Raw genomic sequence first — 13,175 nt, forward strand, 5'->3', positions numbered from 1 at the left:
CAAGAGGTAAGCCCACCTCCCAAATAAGCCAGAGCAAGGCAAGGAGGCCTGTCCACCCTATCCCTGCCAAAAATACTGTCATTTTCCAGAAAGAAGCGAAGCCCAGCTCAGCAACTGACAAGGCCGAGGTGGGTGGGTTGCGGGCATAGGGAGGCATATGGCGAGAAAGGCATCCTTCGGAAATACATTGGCCCGGCGCGGTTTGAATACTGCAGCTTTTTTGTATCTTCTTTTATGGACCAATCCTTTTTGCCTATCTTTGCAGTTTTCTAGGAGAGAATCCACCTATTCTTTCTTTTTCCAGGGACACTTCTTCAAAAGGAAAAAAAATGGAGACATGGGGTCTGGAGGAGAAGATGCACAAAGCGAAAGTAAAGACAATGAAAAGTACCAGAACCAACAGAAACCGGTGAGTGTGTCCGAGGTGAAGGGCGGGCAGTTGGGTGGAAGGCTCAGGGTGGCTGTGAGGCTGAGCAAGGGGCCAGGGCTCCCTCCAGCTGCGCTCAGCCACGGCTGTAGCTCTCCCACACAGGTGGCACCCGGGCGTGTGTGGGGTCATTGGGAAGGGACTTGTGGTTGGCTAGGTGGTCGGTGGTCCTCACGGCTTGGCAGACCCCCATGTTGTACCCTTGTCCCTGAAGGTGGTGGTGGCTTCATCTCCCCCTCTCCCCTCCTCCCACTTGCAAAACAGTGGCTGTGCCTGGGGGTTCCGTTAGGCCAGAGAGTAGATGGCGTTGACTGGTGACGTGGCCTCTGAGCTTTCGTTGCCCTCGGTTTCCTCCTTGTCCTTTTTGACTGTGTACTGGCCAATGAAGGAGCCGTCCTCGTTGAACTGGCCCTCGCCGCCCTCGCCATAGTCCACCAGGCTGTCGTCACTCTCCTGCTGCTTGATGGTGCCGTCCAGCGATGTCTGGCTGCCCTGCAGGGGCTTGTTGTCTTCGTCACTGGCCAGAGAGAGACAGAGGATCAGGGCTCAGCCCAGCCCAGGGCTGCCCAAGCCCAAGTGGGGTGGGGCAGGGCTGCTGGCCTCTTGCCAAGCACACGCGCTACATGTGACACACAGCTCAGAGAGGACAGCACCTCAGGGACCCCCCAGTCCAGCCCTCCCCTGTCCATCCAGTTCTACAGAAGGGAAACCGTGGCCTAGAAAGGACAAGCAGCTTCTCCAAGGTGAGGTGCAGAGCTGGTGCAGAGCTGAGATGGAAGCCCATACTGCGGACTCCTGATCTGGGGCGCCGTCCATGAGGCCAGGCTACCCTCTGGGGTGGGAACGGGCAGAAGACGGCCACCTCGGATGAGGCAGAGCCCAATGCTGTGAGACCAGGCAGGACGGGAAGAGTCAGGACGGGAGTTCTAGTTACTGTGTGGTTCTGTGGTCTTGGGACAGCCTTTCTTCTTACTGAGCCTTAGTCTCCCCATCAGGAGGGGCTGGACTAGTTTGACTCTCAGTGATCTGTGACTCTGGAAAGGCTCTGCCTTTGACAAAAAGCCGGGGTTTGCTTCTTAAAGAAACAAATCTTTGCCTGGCCTCTCCCTTTCTCTAAGTGTCGCTTCTCTCAGCTTTCTCTCAGGTTTACAAACAGATGCTGTTGCTTCTGGGCTAGCAAGTGAAAGAGGGTGTGAGGAAAGCGGGGCATGCAGGTAATAGATGCCAGCAACTTGAAACACACAGCAAGGCACCGAGGATCCCGCCCAGCTCCTGAGGCCCCAGCTCCTGCCCTGAGGCTCCTCCTGTGCAAAGAGAACTTGGAGGCTGACGGTTAAAGTGGCAGCTACAGTTGTGCCTGCTGTGGCCCCAGGAAGTAAGACACCCCAGAGGCAGGGCGTCCGTCTGCTCAAGCACCACATCCCTTCCCCTGGCTGGAAAACTCTTTGCCCTTTAGGCTTGGAGGGGGGCCCAGGTGCTGCTGGCTGCACTTCAGAAGGGAGCCGAGTTCCCAGGCAGGAGGCAGTGGGATCTGGGACCACTGTGGTGCCTGTGGTCTGAGCAGACACTCTCAGCCCCCTCCCCTGCCCCAGGCCACACTCAGTCCTTCCTGGGCATGCTGAAAACAACAGGCTGAGCTGCCATCATACTGAAGAGTTGTTCTAGCTTCTAACAGCAGCGCTGGGCAAAGACAGCTGTCAGGGGAGGGCCCTGAGCCAGAGCCTGAGAGGAACTGGGCCTCAGTAGATGGAAAGCTATTAGCGACCCCCCGCCCCCTGCAACACACATGTGCTTAGTGAACGCACCCATTAACACAGCCTAACTGTGTTCCCACGGCAGTGCTATAGGAGAGATGCCCTAAGTGAGGGAAGTTGGTCTCCAGGGTTTGTACCGGAAGTGGAACTCACCTTTTGAGAACTAGCAGAATCTTTTTTTTTCCCCTTAAATTTGAAGAACTAGAAGGGCACTCAGAGAACTAGCAGATTCCAATTACCAGGCTCCTCACCCCACCTGCCTGCTGGGCTTCTTCACAGGCACTGCCTCCCCAGGGTCCTCCGCCTACTGGAGGGGGCTGCAGTGTGTCAGGTTTTTGAGGGGAAAGAGGCTCTAGATCTGGAAAGCACAGACCTTTCCTAAGGGAAGCTTGAGAGAGATCGGAATGACTGGAGAACCCGGGTCTAGCCCCCTGTCAGGCTACCTTCCAAGAGACCTTAGAGGACCAGGTGGACAGATGAGGGAGAGGGAAGCAGAGCGCCCCACTGGAGAGGCTTTGGGAGCTAAGCCAGAGTGGAGCGAGGGTGAGCCATGCTCCTTCGTGCCTCCAGGCCTGTCCCACCTAGAAACTTGGTTTTTCCTCTGATGTATTACTTTTAGTCCTTCCCCCGTTTAGGGCTCTTGGACTCATCCCAGTAGGGGCTCTAGGATGGATCCTCCCTCTCCACCCCTAAGGGAGCAGCTTCTCACAGCACAGGCTGCCTGGCCCTGTATTTGAGGAGGTCTTCACCTTTCTGTGGCCACTCTAGGGCCTGTTACTGATGACCAGGGAACAGCTCTCAGCTTGTGAGGGTGCTGGCCCCCACCAGCGGTGGTGAGGATAGCAGGGGAGGGGCCTCTCATGCTTGCCCTTTGGGAAGCTCATGGAAACAATGTGATTGGATGGACAGACATGGTCCTTAAGCCGCCAGACAGACTCTTGTGTGGGCAGTGGCTCTGCCGCCCATTGATCTGAGCTTGCTTGCCAGGCTGCTGATGGACAGTGGCGGAGGCCCAGGATGGGATAAGAAGAGGTCAGAGGAGGACAGGGGTGACCTAGCCCGAGAGTGACTGGGTGGAGTGGGGAAGGAGGGCTCTGATGAGAGCATTTCCCTCCCACCGCACTTGGTCGATAAATGAGACATCCATGACCTACTCTGCAATGTTCCTTAACTCAAAATACACTTGCCATCAAAAAGGACAAATTGCCACTTTGTTAAGCCAGATACAACGGCCTGTCCAGATCTGAGAAAGAGCATGGGCACAGGACAATGGCAGTAGCTGGAAGCTGGGCCCCTGGCCTCCACAGCTCTGCCACTAGCTCACTAGGTGGCGAGTGTGAGAGTCTTGGGCAGGTCCCTTCTAGGTCTGTGCTGCGGTCCTCTCATTTGGGACAAGCTGGACCGTATGCCTCTCCAAGGCCCATTTCAGGCTAGAGGCGAGATAATTGTTTAAGTTCATGAGGAAAAGGCCTAGAACACCCCACCACACCACCACCACTACCCTTCATCCCTCACCTAGTCCATGCTTTAGGACAATTCAGTTTCCCAGTTAATTATCTTCAGGGTTGGGGTGGGGCATAGGCAGAGAGGAAGCTGAGAGCTGAGCTCATGTCATAACAGAGGACCAAGGGCTCGTTTTCAGAGTAAAAATGTGGAAGCACATATGAGGAGCTTAATAAATCTGAGTTATGCAGCAGAGTGAAGAATGCTGTTCGTGGAATGAGTGTGTTCGGCAGTGTGGGGGCAGCCTTGTCCGGCACTATGAGGACGAGCAGGTGCTGTCAGAGAGGCAGAGGTGACAGCCCAATGGGTGACGGGCAATCAATACAGTGACTCTCAGCCAAGCCAAGCTGCTCTGAGGGGACGTCCCTGTCTCAGGGGCAGTGGGGACAGACAAACCAGCTGACAGGAGGCACTGTGTGAGAACAGGAGCCAAGGAGATCACGCACCTGTAGTCAAATGAACCATCCTCTTCTTTGGGGTCTTCAGGGCCAAGGGGGACGTCTTTCTTTTCTCGCACTTAGTCAGTAAGAGAAGCAAAGACTTAGACATGGTGACCTGCTCTGCAGAGCCCTGATCAGACAGCCAGAAGACACTGCCTTTGGGTTCAGCAACACTCTCCCTTTCAAAAAGGCACCATCGCCGTTTCCCTTGTTCTTCCTTCCTACATTTAATCAGTTTCTAGGCTGATTCTGCCTCTTCCTCATCCTCATCGCCAGCAGTTTCCTTATATCTCCCCTGACAACTACCTTCTTCTCCCACCTGGCTCCCCATACCTCTCCATGAAGTCTTCCCCAAACACTGAATGGATGCGATCCTTTCTTTGGCACGTTTCTTATTCTGCTGTGTTACAATTATTTGCGTGTGTTTCTCATGCCTGTGACAGAGTGCCAGTTCCTTGTTTGAGGCTGGGGAACTACCTGTTTCGTCAAAGCTCCTAGCTGAGTGCCCATCCACACCTCTGGCATGGAAAGTGCTCACGTAGCTGTGACCTCACTTGTTTCCAGGGCTCCCTTTTCCCACGCCTCCTCTGCGATTTATAAACATCCGTCAAGGCCCTGTCTTGTGCTGTGATCTTCCTTCTGAGCCAGCTGAAATGTCCTTGAGGGAGGGATCATCTTTTCTTCTGGAACCCTTGGCACCCAGCACAAAGCCACAGCAGACACTTCATGAACGACTCTTTATACATACTTTTTAAGGAACAGGGCAGGATAATAACCCCCATTTTAGGGGAGAGAAACAGGCTTTGAGAGGCGAGGAACACATCACATAACTAATTGGTAATGAGTGTGAGTGAGTGCGTTGGGCATTATTGGGGCGGCCTGCACAATGAGGACGAGCGGGTGCTGTCAGAGAGGCAGAGGTGACAGTCCAATGGGTGATGGGCGATCAATTCAGTCGCCTCTTAGCCAAGCCGAGCTGCTCTGAGAGGAGGTCAGACTGAATAAGTCTAGAGTAAAGACTAGGGCCCAGGCCTCATGGCTCCTGGTTTACTCGTCTTTCTAATGGACTAGGGGTTTACCCTAGTAGTGGAGGGAAGCAGCGTAGCTGTAAGGAGGACTGGAATGAGACACTTTCTAATTGGTAAAGGAAGGCTCAGAGTTCATCCGATGAGTCCCTCAGGTGTTCCAGTACCCCCTGGGACAGGCGGGTAAACTCAGTAAGGCCACCTTTCTCCCTAACTCTGGCCTTCTCTCTAACAGAAGAAAAACGATCCCTACACAGCACAACAACATGAAAGAAAACATCATTTACCAAAACAAGAGTGATAATTCCCTGCCCTCGCTCACAGGTGCTCCCCTCACTTCAAGGAGAGGCATAATTCTTTAGAATCCTAGGGTCTTGAGGGTAAGTGGGCAGGGAAAGAAAATAAAAATCTCTTCTCCCTCTGAGTTTTAGAGGGGGCCTGGAGGAGGACTTATCCATAGAGATGGAGAGAAGCAGGCATTTGGGGTGCATGGGGTGTTTGGTGGGCGGGCTTTGGGGGGCAGGGAGCGATCTCGTTTTGCAGTCCAGCAGGATTTTCACCGTCAGGGTCATCCATTATCTTGTCTCCTGTTACTCCGCCCATCCCATTGCAGACGGATGGCTTTCTTGCCCCTGTTTGAACAACAATCAATATTTCCAGAAACGAGAATGCTAGAGGTCTTTGTCCTTGACCTTGGTTTGTCTGGGCTGGAGGACCTTGAGGCCCACGGAAGAGAAATGTGTCTTTGAGATTCTAGGAAAGCCCAGAGCCCTTTAAGGGTGGGTCCCTGTCAGTGCATCCCGCCCCTCAGCCTCTGTCTGCGCCTCACGTGGGAGCTTCTATCCTCCGTTCGGGTGTCCGTGATGCAGTCCTAGTCACGCCAAGAGCCAGCGCTGCGGCCTCTCTCATGGGTGTGCTTCTGTCCAGATCCCTCCTCACAACATTTTCTTTCTCATGGTTAGAGAAAATGCCTCTTTTCCTTCCTCCTTTTCTGAGACAGGATTCTAATGAGATTCAGACTTAAAAAAGCCATTTTACTGAGCAGATGGATGGTGAGTCAAGGAGGGGAAGGTCATTCTTAATAGGGGCCAGGGTTGCTTCCATCCTCTCTAGAGCTGCCTGGACTGCTCCATCCACCCACTTCAAGCAAACTTAATTAACTCAAGTGCTTTCTGGCAGCTCTAAGATGCACAGAACAGGCAAGAGGACTGTTTTTCCAAGTTTGGCAGGGGTTGGGCTCACTGAGAGAACAGAGCACCCCGGATACGGCAGGGGACCTGGTGACTCACAGGGAAGCTTGCCGGCCAGTCCCTTAAGCCCACTCCTCTGACGCATCTTACCTGGGTACTTGCCACCGCGACTCCTCTTGATGAAACAGACAATGAGCAGGATCAGCACCAGGAGTGCGATGGCACACATAAGCCCAATGAACCAGCCCTGGGTGGCGATGTCGGCCTGGTTGTTGGTGTAAGCTGGGGGGAGGCAGAAGCAGACGTGAAAGATTTTGCATAGGAGAAGGCGAAGAGGGAGAGGTGAGGGAAGAACTTCAGCTACTTCGCATCGATGCTCCTCCTGGTGCCTCCCGCTACCGTAACCTAGCAGCCCTCTGGCCCAGACTACGCTGCTACAGGGACAAAGAAAATAATTAAGGAGAGTCCAAGGGTCAGAAAGGAAGCAGAGGAAGGGGGAACAGGAGCAGAATAAGCAGCAGAAGGCTGACAGATCCTGTAGGAAGGGGGAGTTTCCTGAGGAGGAGGCATGGCATTCTTATAAACCACGTCTTGGTCACAGCCTGGCGGGGATTGAGGGAAGGTCAGGGATTGGCCACACAGGGACGATTTCCCATGAATGAGCCTGGGGTGAGAAAACGGAGCCTGTATGCTACCAATCAGGGAAGGTGGCCATGGTCACGTTGCAAACACCTGTGAGAAGAACACCTTCGAGGGCCAGCATGGACCCTGAGTATCGCCTTTGCCCACCATCATGGCCCTGAAGCCACCAGGCTTCCCGGGACTATGTCTGGGCAGAGTACAGTTCCAGGATGCCCTTGCTTCCTCATGACTCCCCAGCTGGACTGTGCGCTCCGACATAAAGACAACCCCAGGTGGCTGGCGGCCACGTTGGGGCTGGAGCCATGCCTTCAGCACACCCCATGACAATTCGGACCTCATCCACGTGCAGAAGACCACCCCTGGCGCCCCCCCTCGCCCCCCGCTTGCCACCCAGTGGCTGTGACAAGCCGACTTGCCCCCTCCCTCCCTCCGACAGTGAGTCCCTCTCTGTCCCTGCCTGGAATGTGTGGAGACCTGTCTCCACGTGGCTAGACCACTGTGTGATTCGTGGGGCCTGTAGATTGGCCTAGAGGACAGGTGCTCAGGCATCATCTGACGGTGCCCTAGATGACACAATGGCTGGGGTTAGGGCTTGGGAAGGGGTGTGGGCTGGGTAGGACCCACTCGCCCTCTCCTTTCTAGGGACTAGAGAGCGAAAGCAACACCTCCTGAGAATGCAGCCCGCCCTGAAAACCAAGACCTGGAGGAGAGGAAGGATCAGAGGACCGGAACAGACACAGAGTAACTGGAGCCAGCTGAGCGGGCTGAGCAGTCTCTGCGGGAGCCAGACTGCGGCCAGAGCTGAGAGCCCGAGGAGCCCCGGGCACCCGGCCTCCTTCAGGGGAACAGAGGGGTGGCCCCCAGGGCCTTTACTGCGCTTCGGCGTCTTCATCATGTGCTAGTTTGTGCAGCAGGTACCTGGACCCGTTCCCACTCTTTGCTCCTCTTGGGCAGAGAAACTGTCTTTACAACCCTCCAGCCAAGAACGTGGCACCAAGAGGGTCTCAATACATGGTGAAGACTGATGAACAAGTGCGCCAAGCCCTGGCTGCCTGGCGTGAAAAGCAGCTGAGTTCCACAGAACATGGCTGCGATCACCCTGATCTACGAATGCTGTTGGGGAAAGTCCATCCCTGCTTCCACTCCTGTTCCTGCAGGCCATACCCACACAGTGTCAGGGGCATCTTCCCCGAACCCCAGATAAGGTCAAATCACTTTCTGCTTTAACCTCTAATGCATGTCATTACTATTGGGAAAAGCCTACATTCCTTATCCTAACCCATCGAGTCCCAGTAGAGCTGGCCCTGGCCACCTCGCTAGTCCTATCTCCTACCCCTCTTTATAGTCCGGCTACACTGGCCGCTCTCATTCCTGCCTCAGGGCCTTTGCATCCGCTGCTCTTTCATCAGATGACTGTCTCAGCAAATGTCATCTTCTCAGGAAGGCCTTCCTGGACCTTCCCAGCGGAAGCGAAGGCCCCCTCCCCGACACAGCCACTCTCTGCGGGGGTCTAACTTACCTTTTGCACAGCACTCGTAACCATTTAATGGACATATAGTAGTCCGGGGGGGGGGTACATTCTAACACCCCCCAGTGGATGCCTGAATCCATTGATAATCCTGAACTCTATATAGATACTAAAGTTTAATTTACACATTATGCATAAGAGAGTAACAATAAAAAAGAACAATACAATAATATACTATAATAAAAGTTATGTGAATGTGGTCTCTGCTTCTCTCAAAACATCTTACTGTACTGCACTCACCTTTCTTGTGACGATGTGAGATGATGGGGCCTGTGTGATGAGAGGAAGTGAGGTGAATGGTGTAGCGTTGTGACTTAGTGTTAGGCTCTACTGACCGTCTGAGTCTGATGACACATCAAAAGGAGGATCATCTGCTTTGGGTGATCCTGGATCCCTGAGCCATGATGGCGATGGCTGGTTGTCAGGAGCAGATGATATTGATGGTTGGGGAAATTGAACATTTTCGGATTGTGGTTGACCGTGCATAAGGGGAGACTAATGTATTGCCACTACTGACGGTTTACACTTATAAGTGCTTCCCAGGCTCTGCTCTGAGTACTTCCCCACACATACTCTAATTTAGCTGTTACGACAACCCCATAAAGTGGGTTATTATCATCCTTATTTTATAGATGAGGAAACGGAGCCACTGAGGTTAAGTGATTTACTCAAGGTCACAGAGCTATGAAGCGGTAGAGATGTGACCTGGCTCCAGAGTCTGTGCTCTTGACCACTCTGGGTCCTTCTGCCCAGAAAATAAGCTCCTTGGAGTGACTGTCAGGTTCACGTTCTCTCCTCAGTGCTGGGACAGAGCCTTACGCATAGGAGGCACGCGGCTCACATCTGCTCCACTTTCTTCCCTGAGTTCAGTCCACTCACCCTCTTGGCCTGATGGGGCCTCTGCTAACCTTACACTCCGCACTGTCCTCCCTTTTGGGTCACTCATTCCAGCATCGCCTCAATTCCCAGCTGTGGGTCTCCTTGGCAATTACTGCATTTTTCTGCTCTTGCCATGAGCACTGCTGGAGGAAGACGCAGACCCGGGCCCATCGCACATTCACTGTATACTTCAGCTGGGCCTCACTGCCTCCTGGCAATCCTTGTGCTCATCTCTTACTGTCCTTCCCGAACTGTTCCTCCCACATTACTCCCTCTCTGCCCTCATCAGCGTTGACCCCACCTCCCCCGCTCTGGAGACCAGTGAAGCAGCGAAACCTCACAGCCTCTACGACAATCCCTGGTCCCAGGTCAGGCGGGCTTCCTCTCCCCGCTCTGAAGTTACTCCTCCCTCAGCTGTGGGACCCAGGCCGCACTTCCTTGGCAGCTCAATCCTGAAAGGATCTCTGAAAACCAGTGTTTTCAAATTCTTTTTCTTTGCTTTCTCTTCCCTTCTGCTGTTAAAATACGTTGACGCTTCCTGTGCCTTAAACCCCCCTGAGGAACCTGCCAGACTTTCAGCCCTAGCTCATGCACTGTCCTCTTACAGGCAAACGCCTTGATCTTCCATTGTCTCCAGTTCATGCCAACTCCTTTCTCCGCTCCCGACAAGCTGACTTCAAGCCCCTCTATATGCTTCATCTACCATCGTGAAGTGGGTCTTTCCCCAACCTACCTCTGCATCCTTGACTCTTACCTTCACTGCCCTCCAGTCCTGACTTTCCAAATGGCAATCCTTCTATTCATCTCTCACTGTCCCTGCAGCCAGTTCCACACGGTAAGCCCAGCGCTTCCTCCAAACAGCTCTTCGGATGGTCCATCTGCTTGAAATTCAACATGTGTCTTCCTGCCCCCTCCCTGTTCCCTGCTTCTGCCAGTGGCTTCGCTGTTCTCCCCATCTCTAAGGGCTATTATTTCTCCTTCCAGAATTCTCATATTCACCTCACTGCTCCGTTCCAGAGGGGTCCCCTCCCTCTCTGCCTCTCAGCTCCAGAGAATAAAATGACACACTAGATTGTAATGGTCCTAGGACACTTCCATCCGGCCTGGCCTTCCAGGTGTGCAGGTCCTCCCCTCCCTGCGTCCTTCCCACTCTGCACAAGGCGCCTGCACTGCCGCCCCTCTGGCTCTCCCTTTGCGTGGTCTGGCCTCTTTCCTGAATCTCCTGTTCCTCCAGCTCACACCAATCTCTGAACTCCAATTTCACCCTCGTTTACTCTGGGCAATGCAACATTTAATTGCTGTTTCCCAGATCCTGATTTCTAATGACACTATGAAAGGCTTGAGAACAGGGGATTCTTTGAGCCCCCTAGTATTTTGCATGATGCTGGCCACGTAACAAGTAGTCAGTGACTACTTATTGATTAATGACCAACTTAATCCTAATATAACATGGTTAACCTGGAATACCGTAGTAGTTTCTTCTCTGACCCCAGCTAGGGGTCACAGGGATATTGCCTGTGAGCTATGCCTAGATACTGGGATGAAGGAATCACTTGTGTTTGGATGGAGATTCCCACCTCTTGCAGAGACTCTGGTTTGCATGTCTGCAGAGGCCTGTTTGCTCCACCATCTTCCTGATGCTCGTTCTGATACACCCTGACGGCGTCTCTGTGAGACCCTCTTTCTCTTGGGAGGAAAAGTCAATTCCAGGGAGAGAGTCCATATGGGCAATTTAGAAAGCAAATGTAGCTTTTCATTCTTGACTTCAACATATAAAATGCAAATGTTACTTTCAGTCCTTACTAAAGCGGTCAAAGGATTTTCTGTGAAGTTTGGACATGAAAGGCTGTTCAAAACCAAGTGCATTTTGTAACTATATGTGGTGATGGATGTTAACTAAACTTACTGTGGTGATCATTTTGCAATATATACATATATCAAATCATTATGTTGTACACCTAAAACTAACCAATGTTATATGTCAATATCTCACTTAAAAAAAAAACAAAACTAATACAAAGTGGGATCTGGGGTAAGGTGGACTCAACCTGGCAAACACAGGCCCCAATGCTTCTTACTCTGGACTACAGGCCATATTTTGTGTGCCTTCCACACCACACCCTACGACCCCACTCAGAAATGGGCAAGTCACACTCAAGGGAGACCGTTCCATGACTCTTAACTAATTGGGAGGAATTTGATTTGGCTATGGAAGAGAGGCTAGTCATTTAAGGTCGGCAAGAGAATTATATTTCAGAAGTAAGGACAGATGAACAAATATGACAGGAATGAACTTTCTTCAAATGCAGTTTGGCTGGGCTGATCTCACTGAAGCATCAATGTACACCTCTCTATTCTCACCTCAACCCATCCCGGGTTTCTCCCAACACAGCAATAAGAGATGGACTACAGTTCAGTTCCCTAATGTCCTTCCTTTCCACTTCCTGAGGTCTGATGTGGGTTGTCTGTCTTGCTGGCCCACTGTCAGCATCCACCATTGCCGCCGCCTCACCCCATGCCACCCACTCAGGATGGAAGAGCCGACGGGCCTTTTGGAGTCCGGAGCTATGTTTTTGTAGCCCCTTGGGCCTCTTTGGCTTCACAAGCTTCAAGGAGGTGATTTACTTCCCACGTGGGATCTTTCTGCTGAGGACCAGGGAGCCCGTTAGCTTTCCTAGTGGTTTTCTTCCACTTCCTTCCTAAACCACTGCAGCATGTTTGAGTCTGGGGACTAAAGCAATAGCCTGTGGCTGCCTGAATGACCAGTGGTCAGGTCCAGAGATGCTCACACACTCTTGCTTTGATGAGACACAGAGACACAGGGACAGTGGGAACTTGCTCTGGAGTCTAACCATAGGAAACACTGTGTATTTTCGAAGCGTCCGAACACACTCTCACACGCACACACGAACTTCAGAAAGTGACAATATTTTTTTTCTTCCCTATGTGGTTTGCACATAGTAATTTCCAGACTGCTAGGGAGGTAAGTGAGCATTACGTGCTTGGAGTTAGGGTCCTAAACCTGACCACTTTGGCTTGCAATGGGAGGATTCAGAAGAACTTCTAAGTGCCAAGTGCCTCACAGCTATGAAAGCAAGCTATCAGCATCAGCCTCTGCACAAAGAAAAACGAACATTTGAGTCAGGGCTCAGAAGTATATTATCAGTCCTCATCGTTTTTTTCTGTCCTATGTGTTTAATATCACAAAGCAGATTGGGACATCCCTGAGGGCAGACGCTGGTCCTTTTCTCTCTGGCCCTTTCTCTCCAACCCTCACCCACAGCCCCAGGCCTTAGCACTGGGAGAAGTCTCACTCTGAAGCCGGCGGTGCTGGCTTCTGCATCATTCCTCTATCTCATCTTTGCTTCCTGCCTCTGCGCTGGACTCAAGTTTGTAATGAAGCAACAGCAAAGTACGTATGCACTGGTGAACAACAGCTTGGGACCCCGACTGGGTCAGGCAGAGTCCAGCCACCTGCTCTACTTGGTCAACTGTCCAGTTCCCTTGCCTGGCTCCCAGGACAGCCTGGCCACTCACAGACATCCTGCCTGAGTTGGCCTGGCTCCCTTCAAGCAGGCAGCTGGGCTCTCAGACTCCCTGAGTGTTAATGGCACGGACATATGCAGGATAGGCAGAGACACAGAGAGGAGGACAAGATGCTCTGATCAGGAGGGACCAGGCTAGAAGGGGTACAGCGACACATTTATACAGATGGGCAGTATGCTCAAGATGCAAGTGACCGGGATTGGCTTTACCAGGCTAGGCGCAGGAAGAGTAATATTTAAGT

At 52.5% G+C, this 13,175-nt stretch overlaps 1 protein-coding gene across 1 annotated transcript in view; it reads right to left on the reverse strand.

Moving 5' to 3' along the window:
* Positions 1–343: 343 nt before the first annotated feature.
* The window catches only part of NFASC (neurofascin), a 72,074-nt gene continuing 59,242 nt past the window's right edge, over positions 344–13,175 (reverse strand). The window contains exons 26-28 of the mRNA XM_006922865.1: positions 6,490–6,621; positions 4,131–4,200; positions 344–944 (exon numbers count right to left, since the gene is read on the reverse strand). Coding sequence (XP_006922927.1) covers positions 713–944; positions 4,131–4,200; positions 6,490–6,621 — 434 coding nt within the window. The 3' untranslated portion in view covers positions 344–712. The remainder of the gene's footprint in view (positions 945–4,130; positions 4,201–6,489; positions 6,622–13,175) is intronic.

The sequence above is a fragment of the Pteropus alecto genome, unplaced genomic scaffold (genome assembly GCF_000325575.1).
Source record: "Pteropus alecto unplaced genomic scaffold, ASM32557v1 scaffold359, whole genome shotgun sequence".
NCBI lineage: Eukaryota > Metazoa > Chordata > Mammalia > Chiroptera > Pteropodidae > Pteropus > Pteropus alecto.